The sequence below is a fragment of the Macaca mulatta genome, chromosome 12 (genome assembly GCF_049350105.2).
Source record: "Macaca mulatta isolate MMU2019108-1 chromosome 12, T2T-MMU8v2.0, whole genome shotgun sequence".
Classification (NCBI taxonomy): domain Eukaryota; kingdom Metazoa; phylum Chordata; class Mammalia; order Primates; family Cercopithecidae; genus Macaca; species Macaca mulatta.
In genome coordinates, this window is record NC_133417.1 from 102701896 (window position 1) to 102711322 (window position 9427).

At 45.1% G+C, this 9427-nt stretch overlaps 1 protein-coding gene across 2 annotated transcripts in view; it reads right to left on the reverse strand.

Annotated features, from left to right (window-relative positions):
* Positions 1-3476, reverse strand: part of BOLL (boule homolog, RNA binding protein) — a 61545-nt gene extending 58069 nt beyond the window's left edge. Inside the window, 1 exon segment of one of the 2 annotated variants that reach the window (NM_001193795.1) lies at positions 2881-3476. In NM_001193795.1, the coding sequence (NP_001180724.1) occupies positions 2881-2901 (21 nt within the window). In that variant the 5' untranslated portion in view covers positions 2902-3476. 2 annotated transcript variants of the gene reach the window in all.
* Between the last annotated feature and the right edge of the window lie 5951 nt (positions 3477-9427).

Genomic DNA, 9427 nt, shown 5'->3' on the forward strand with positions numbered 1-9427 from the left:
AGAACTGGTGAATTATTTTCCATCTGGAAACACTAAACACACTTCTGAGACAGTCTAATATCCTAAATGTGTGCTTCAAAAAACTTGAAGTAAACTGGGTGTTGTGGCTTGTGCCTGTAATCCCAGTTGCTTGGGAGGCTGAGGCAGGAGGATTGCTTGAGGTCAGGAGTTCAACCCCAGCCTGGGCAACAAAGCGAGACCCCGTCTCAAAAAGAAAGAAAAAGAAAATAACAAATCTTGAAGTTCATAATTCAAATTCTCTGAGAAACAAACACATGAAAATGAATTTCCAGTTCAGGTAATAGAGTTGTTCTTTTTCAAATTTGTGTTCTTTCTTCTCTGGTCAATACAATCACAATCCCTCAATTAATCTTTGCAAGATGTACAGAGAAATGACTAGGGCAGGAGTGGCAATTGGGCTATAGGCTGGACCTTATGGGCTCTCTTCTCCATCCAGCCTTAAGGAAGTACATACTCCTAATAAGGGAATACGTAAATACTTCTTTTAAAACACGGAAAAGCCACCACATTTAATAATTACTATGTTGTAGTTTCCAATGAAAGAAACTGGGAATCTAATCTTAACAACTTTCTCTCTGGGCACTTGGAGGTTATTTGTGACATCAGTCACTTTGCTCAGTAGGATATAATGCTCAGAATGGGTAATTCTGGAATGCTTAGTATTTTTCAACTGTGGATTTTGTATTGCTAGAAATAATATAACAGCACTACTAGATGTAATCTTGTCTTTCTGCCCATTTTTTTACAGTGTCAAAGTTACCTATTTGCTAAATTAAAAAAATCATTCTTCATGAAATTCTCTTATTGAAAATAAGATGTACTAATTTGTTTGCAAGTTTAAGTAAAAGACAAACCCCATTATATTTCATCGAGGGAAGGATGAAATGAACGGAAGTAAACAGTGCTTTATTTCCAATCTCGAGAAACTAAAGGATACTCCCTGAGAAAAGAAAAACCTTTCACACTCAATTCACTTCACTCTCCTCCAGTCCCTAAGGCTCCTGCTCTAATGTGGGCTCGCTTTGCTTAATTTTTCTCCCTCATCATTTTCTAACATACGATATAATTTACTTATTATGTCCATTATCCGTCTCCACTATTATGTAATGCACTAGGGCAGGAGTTTTGCTTTTTTCACGGCAGCATCTAAAGTACTGACAGTACACAGCAGGTGCTCAATGAGTATCTGTTGAACGACTAAAAGTGAATCATTTCTTCAGGAGAGACCTGCTCACGATATGCCAAATAGGCTGAAGGCAAAAGAATACAGTATAACAGCAGTCTACTATATATATATACACATGTGTGTATGTGTATATATATATATATATATTTGAGACGGAGTCTCGCTCGTCACCAGGCTGGAGTGCAGTGGCGTGATTTCAGCTTACTGCAACCTCTGCCTCCCCGGTTCAAGAGATTCTCCTGCGTCAGCCTCCCGAGTAGCTGAGACTACAGGCGTGCACTAATTTTTTTGTATTTTTAGTAGACACAGGGTTTCACCATGTTGGACAGGATGGTCTCGATCTCCTGACCTCGTGATCCGCTCACCTCAGCCTCCCAACGTGTTGGGATTACAGGCGTGAGCCACCGCACCAGGCCTACGAAATATTTTAATGTTAGCAATAGCAAGGCTTAGGTAGAGGCAACATCTAAGTTCATTATTAACAATTAGTGATGCATTGAGTTAAACAACAAAGAAAGCCTCAAATTCTAACTAGCAATAAATTCCGCACGTGTTACGGAAGCATCTAGAAGGGGACTGTTGTCGGGTCTGAAGTCTCCTCCGCTTGCTAAAACTTCCAGCACTAGAGAGTTTATTAAACTTCTCCTCCAAAGCAATGTGCCCTCACTGGCTCCTCCCCTTAAGTCAACCTCGAGATCTAGCATCTATTTTGCAAAGGAAGACAGCAGGAACGGGCGGGCTAACCGTCGCAGTCACTGCCTCGGCGCTCCTCCCCCTCCAAGGCCAGCAAGTTGCGGCACTGGGGGAAATGGCCGCGGCGACAACTTCCTCGAGTTCTCTCGGGTCATCGTGAACTTGGGCACCAAAACGAGGATCCACCCCCTCCCCACCAAAGTGCGGGAGGGAAAAGAAGGCTAGCCAGCGAGAAATTTTGCCCCGCAAATCCGCCAGCAGCAGTGGCGGGAACCCTCAACGGCACAGACCCCGCCGCTGGCCTCGTGCGCAGCTGGTCCCCACCCTCGCGCGGCGCTCCCTGATTGGCTGCTGGCGGCGGGACGGGGCGGGGCGGGACGGCACGTTGCCGCTGCGGCTCGGGCCTGTGTGGGCCGTCTTCCTTCACTTCCCCAAGTCCGCCCTGACTGGCTCGGGTGCACAGCCAGTGCTACAGTGTCCGGATCCCACCTGGGCCACAGGCGGGCCCCCGCGAGGTCTCTCAGACCTTCCGGTCCTCGCTGACCAGTCGGGGAGTGGAGGCGTCGACCGCCCTGACAACTCCTCGCTCTGGGCCGATGGGTCGAAGTTCGGCCGGAGGGAGCGTCAAAGACGCTGCCTAGCCCAATTTCGGCGGGAAAGCAGTTTATCTGCTCGGACTCCGCTGGGTGCCCGGCAGCCCGCCGCCTCCCGAAACATCTGCGCCTGAGGTCCCCTGGCCCGTCTACACCCAGTCCAGGCCCCGTGGCGGCGCCTTCCTGACCCCCATGACACAGCCAGACGAGGTCTGCGGGCGGGCGGCTCCTGGCAGCGGTCGATGGGGCACCTGGCCACGTTTCTTCCTAACCAGATAGCGAGCGTTTGGGGTCTTCACCTTGCCCCTCCAGGCGCTCAGGGACCGGCTCCACGCTGCTCCTTCTCCCCGCTACCCCGCGCCCTGGGGCCCTGATCGCCGTACTCACCTGCCCGGACTCGGTTTCCATCTTCCTCTCTGCTCTTCAGAGACGCGGGTAGGGAAGAGAAGCCTAAAGTTTGAAACCACCTTCACGCCAAGGCAGCAGCGCTGCTTGTCCTGCCTGGGACTCTCGCCCCCTGGCGGCGAGGGCGGCGGTGGCAGCTGCAGGGGAGCAGGCTCAGACCCGGGCCCTGAACCTGCCACCTGGCGGGTGGGGAGAAGCAGACGGCGTCGCCTCGGGTGGCAGGCGGCGGTGCGGGCGGGCGCCGCAAGCCGGAGAGGGGCGCGGGCGGGCGAGTTTCGGCTGCGGCTCTGGGACTCCGAGCCGGGGCGTCTCAGGGGCAGAGCGCACGGCACAGCGGGGCAGGCGTGGGGCGTGCGGAGCGAGAGCTCTGTTCTGGGACCCCTCTCGCCTGGTCTCAGACGGCTGGGGAGGAGAGAGCGAGCGGTCGGGCAAAGCTCCATGCACGGCACGCCTTCCCGTCTCCTCCACTTGAGAAGAGTCGGCCTCTGGGACTGGTGGGTTTCGAGAGGTTGAGGTGACCTTAAGCCTTTACTGGGCTGGAAGAAGCCGATTGACGGGCGACTTCCGAAGACTGGTGTAATGCGAAGAAGGTTCTAGAGTCAAACTCTGACTCTCGGGGCCTGACGCGCCAAACTCGGGGGCTCCTGAGAAGCCGCGGACGCCTCTCTGCACCTGTTGCCGCCGTCACTCATCCCGCCAGGCGGGCGGGGCCGCGCGGGTGGCTTCGTCAGGACCTGCCGCTCAGCCTAGTCGGGCTCCGGTGCCCGCCCCGGACCGTGCCCCAAGCGGGTCCCGGCCCCGCTGAGCACCTCCAGCAGTGGCACAGCCTCTGGAATGGTCCCGGACGAAGCCACCCGCGTGGTAGGGGGCGACTTAGCGGCTCCAGCCTCCAACAGCCTTGTGATCGCCTTTGGAAGAAGATTGCATTAAAAAAAAATTAATGATTAATTAACTAATTACTTTTATTTTTGTTTTTGAGACGGAGTCTCGCACTGTCGCCCAGGCTGGAGTGCAGTGGCGCGATCTCGGCTCACTGCAGCCTCCACCTCCCAGATTGAAGCGGTTCTCCTTGTCTCAGCCTCCCGAGTGGCTGGGATTACAGGTGCCTGCTACCACACCCGGCTAATTTTTGTATTTTTAGTAGAGAAGGGGTTTCACCAGGCTTGAAATCCTGACTTCAAGTGATCTGCCTGTCTTGGCCTCTCAAAGTGTTGGGATTACAGGCGTGAGCCACCCTGCCCGTCCAGTTAACTATTTAGACACGAAGGCTCACTCTGTCGCCCAGGCTGGAGTGCAGTGGCGCGATCTCACGCTCACTGCATTCTCGACCTACTGGGCTCAAGCGATCCTCCCACCTCAGCCTTCTGAGTAGCTGGGACCACAGGCAGGCCCACGCCACCATGCCTAGCTGAAAGAAGACTGCTTTGGAAAGAATACATATTTCTAGTAGGTAGCTAAAATGATTACAACTGGATAAACTTATAGTAATGATGATTATTATAGCTGCCATTTATCAAGTACTTTGTTTCAGGCACAATGCTTTATGATCAGTATCATTTAATCTTTTCCTTTTCACAGCAACCTTTCAGATAGATGCTCCAATTATCGTCATAGCACGTGATGAAGCAGAGATTTGGAGGATAAGTAATTTGGTCAAGATCTAAAGCTGTAGGAGGTTTAACCCTGGGTCTACCCCCAACCCACAGTTCTTGATCTTAACCATTTTGCCATATATTTTTAAAGAATCAGCAGTAACAACTATTAAAAGTTACACCAGTAATAACTACTGTACACACTACTATAAAAGTTTGACTTTGGGTTACTTTGCCTTCAAGATATAGAATTAAAAAAAGAGTAACTATATTAATTTTTGATTTGTTCAAAGATTAGCTCTTCATATTATTTACCCAAAATAAAATGGGAAACAATTTTTGTTTATCTTACCCGAAGAATCCCTAAAGTCATTATACATTTCTGCACGCAATTTAAGCTCATTTTGTCAGGTTTAAGTCTCTGTGGAAATAGAGAATACAAACCTATTTAGATGAAAACTCATATTCTAAAGCATAATAATTTTACTGTTCAATACCAGTAGAACTAATCTTCTTTGGGCATTATTTTTTTCCTAGGACTGTTGATGGATTTGGGTAGATGTTACTATCCTGTCTTGCCCAAATCTTTTTTGACTGAAAACACTTATTTTCAAGAATTGCATTCTCTTAAAAAAATGTATTCGGCGCAGTAGGTGTTTAATCTGAAAAAAATTTACATAATTTAGGGAACACTAACTGTATTTCAAGGCTGGTGTTGGGTACTAGAGGTACTTTATTTTCAGTATGGCAATTCTCTGTTCTGCCTCTTACTATTAATTCTTACACCAAAAGGAATGTTCAACTTTAAAACTTGGATAAACCCCTTAAAATTATGCAATGCACCCCAATTTAGTAGACACTTATAGAGTTCCTATTCTATGCAGTACGTAATGGAATATAATATAGGAGATATGAAGATGAAGAACGGGGTGTCCAATCTTTTGGCTTCCCTGGGCCACACTGGAAGAAGAAAAATTGTCTTGGGCCACACATAAAATATACAAACACTAACGATAGCTTATGAGCTAAAAAAGTAAATCACAAAGAAACTCATAATGTTTTAAGAAAGTTTACGAATTTGTGTTGGGCCGCACTCAGATGTGGTCCACGGGCCACTAGTTGGACAAGCTTGATAAACAAGATCACACCTCTGTTCTCAAAGTATTTTAAATCTAGAAGGATAGAAAAAACTAATTACTCAAAACAGTGTAACATAAATATGCTTATAGGAACATAAAATACAGGCATAACAGGATAAGTGATATATGAACAATGATCAACCATCTGTGGCAGCGCAGAGGATAGCATCACAGAGCACAGCATCCAGGGCTGCGTAAGGGCATCCTTAAGGCTAGAATGCTGGTCTGGGCAGAAAACCTGAGGGAAAGATGCTGAGCCTGTATCATGTACGCAATGCTGGGCTAGCCACATTCTTTTTAAGTCTTAGTTCTCTCTTTTTCTTAGTCTCTCTTTTTCTTTCTCTCATTGGAAACCTGAGTCTTAGAGAGGTAAAAGTGACTCTCGTGGTCACATTGCTAGTAAGTGGTGGATGCTATTTTCAAAACTTAGTTCCTTTTTAAAAAAAATTATACTTTAAGTTCTAGGGTACATATGTACACCGTGCAGGTTCGTTACATATGTATACATGTACCATGTTGGTTTGCTGCACCCATTAACTCATCATTTTCATTAGGTATTTCTCCTAATGCTATCCCTCCCCCTGTCTCCCACCCCATGACAGGCCGTGGTGTGTGATATTCCCCATCCTGTGTCCAAGTGTTCTCATTGTTCAGTTCCCACTTATGAGTGTGAACATGTGGTGTTTGGTTTTCTGTCCTTGTGATAGTTTGCTCAGAATGATGGTTTCCAGCTTCATCCATGTCCCTGCAAAGGACATGAACTCATCCTCTTTTATGGCTGCATAGTATTCCATGGTGTATATGTGTCACATTTTCTTAATCCAGTCTATCATTGATGGACATTCCCAGTCTTTGCTATTGTGAATAGTGCCGCAATAAACATACGTGTGCATGTATCTTTATAGTAGCATGATTTATGTTCAGGCACAGTGCACTTTGTCATGTTACTTATACATGGCAATAAAGAGAATTTTATTCTGGAGACCTTTGTAAATAGGGGCCATTGAAGATGATTGAACCAAGAAGTTGTATATTCAGAGCCAAATTTTAGGAAGATATTTTCATATCAAAGAAGAGTTTTTGAGGGGCACAGACTGGAAACAGAGAATTGAATTTGGAGGAGAAAACATTTCAAGTGAAAATAATGAGGACTCGAACAAAGGTGACAGGAGTGAGAATCAAATACTGGGAAAAGGTTAAAGAGATACCAGTGAGGAACTGAGACTATTGGGCATGGGTGATGATGGAGAGGGATTGGTGAGGCTCATTCAGAAATCTGGTTTCACATATGGGAGATACTGTTTACCAAGATAAACATAAAAGTATAGCACATTACAAATTGCAAACCTAAACATCCCATTTTCTTAAGTTTTCTTCCAGCTTCCCAATGTTTCTCATCTTTTTTCTTCACACGATCTGTTCAGAACATAGTCTTTGTTTCAGGGATTTACCCAAACCTGCCCTTCTTGCTTGCCTTCCCTAGTTGGCAGTTCTTCCCTTCTTGCCTCTTGAGTTTTCTAACTTCAGATTCTAGCTCCTAATATCTACTTCTGGCTCTTGTTTTCTTGATAACCCTTTAGATGCATTCTGTAGTTTATAGATGTGGATAACTATCGTGTGCCTCCTGTGGGCAGGCTTTATGCTACGGCATGAGATACAGCAATAAATAAGGCCTAGTTCTTGCTCTGGTAGCAAGACCCTTTGGCAGCTTGTGGTCTAGTGCAAGAAGCAGCTAAGTAAGTAGAAAGTTTATACATTCATTGTGCTAAGCATGGCAGTAGAAGCTAAGTTGCCAGGTACAGAGATAGCCTAGACCAGGGAGTGATTTAACTTGGTAGATAAAACAACATGAAAAGACATGTTTAGAAGATGCCTCTGTTTCCATTTTCTTTTTTTCTTTCTTTCTTTCTTTCTTTTTTTTTTTTTTACCTACATGGATTATTTAATCTGGTCTCAGAGTTTACAAAAGGAATAAAATGGTGTAGAAATGGATGTATTCCTCTCCTTTCTAATTCTGACCATACTCCTATCCCAATCTACTAATTGGGCATAGGATTACAGTGAGTTTTGCAATTCCATAAGATATAATAAGATGAGTGTGCTTATTTTCATGCCAAGCAGTGGCCTTAATTCATTCAACATCACTTTGAGGAGGTCATATTCTTGCTCACCCCAATTGGAGATAGAATATAGACTGAGGCATTCAATATGTTTGGTGGACTGAGAGGGTTATTTACAATTATTTTGGTGCTGTAAATAGTGCTTTGCATGGTCACTGAACTACTAGTAATACCCTAACTCCCACCACCAGCACCAACATTGTCACCACCACCATAATAAGATCAGTTACTGAGTTAATAAGTAGGAGAGCCATGCTTTGAATCCAAGGTGGTCTGACTCCAAAGTGCCTGCCGTTTCTGTTGTGCTCTTGCTACAAAGTGTAATCTTCATAGGCAAATCCTCCTACAGGGAGTAGGACAGTTACATCCTGTTTGGTGGCACCACTGTCAGGTACTCTTAATGAGACAATTCCAAGGCTTTTGTGGTCTCAGTTCAAGCCTAAGCAGCAGAACTCCTGAGTTCAGTCTCTGCTAACCTTTCCCTAATCTCTTATTGCTCCTTGTCCTTATCTTTTTATTATTATTATTATTACACTTTAAGTTCTAGGGTACATGTGCACAACGTGCAGGTTTGTTACATATGTATACATGTGCCATGTTAGTGTGCTGCACCCATTAACTCGTCATTTACATTAGGTATATCTCCTATGCTATCCCTGCCCCCTACCCCCTCCCCACAATAGGACCTGGTGTGTGATGTTCCCCTTCCTGTGTCCAAGTGATCTCATTGTTCAATTCCCACCTATGAGTGAGAGCATGCTGTATTTAGTTTTCTGTTCTTGCAATAGTTTGCTGAGAATGATGGTTTTCAGCTGCATCCATGTCCCTACAAAGGACACAAACTCATCCTTTTTTATGGCTGCATAGTATTCCATGCTATATATGTGCAACATTTTCTTAATCCAGTCTGTCACTGATGGACATTTGGGTTGATTCCAAGTCTTTGCTATTGTGAATAGTGCCACAGTAAACATATGTGTGCATATGTCCTTATAGCAGCATGACTTATAATCCTTTCGGTATATACCCAGTAATGGGATGGCTGGGTCAAATTGTATTTCTAGTTCTAGATCCTTGAGGAGTCGCCACACTGTATTCCACAATGGTTGAACTACTTTACAGTCCCACCAACAGTGTAAAAGTGTTCCTATTTCTCCACATCCTCTCCAGCACCTGTTGTTTTCTGATTTTTTAATGATTGCCATTCTAACTGGTGTGAGATGGTATCTCATTGTGGTTTTGATTTGCATTTCTCTGATGGCAAGTGATGATGAGCATTTTTTCATGTGTCTGTTGGCTGTATGAATGTCTTCTTTTGAGAAGTGTCTGTTCATATCCTTTGCCCACTTTTTGATGGGGTTGTTTTTTTCTTGTAAATTTGATTGAGTTCTTTGTAGGTTCTGGATATTAGCCCTTTGTCAGATGAGTAGATTGCAAACATTTTCTCCCATTCTGTCGGTTGCCTGTTCACTCTGATGGTAGTTTCTTTTGCTGTGCAGAAGCTTTTTAGTTCAATTAGATCCCATTTGTCAATTTTGGCTTTTGTTGCCATTGCTTTTGGTGTTTTAGACATGAAGTCCTTGCCCATGCCTATGTCCTGAATGGTATTACCTAGGTATTCTTCTAGGGTTTTTATGGTTTTAGGTCTAACATTTAAGTCTCTAATCCATCTTGAATT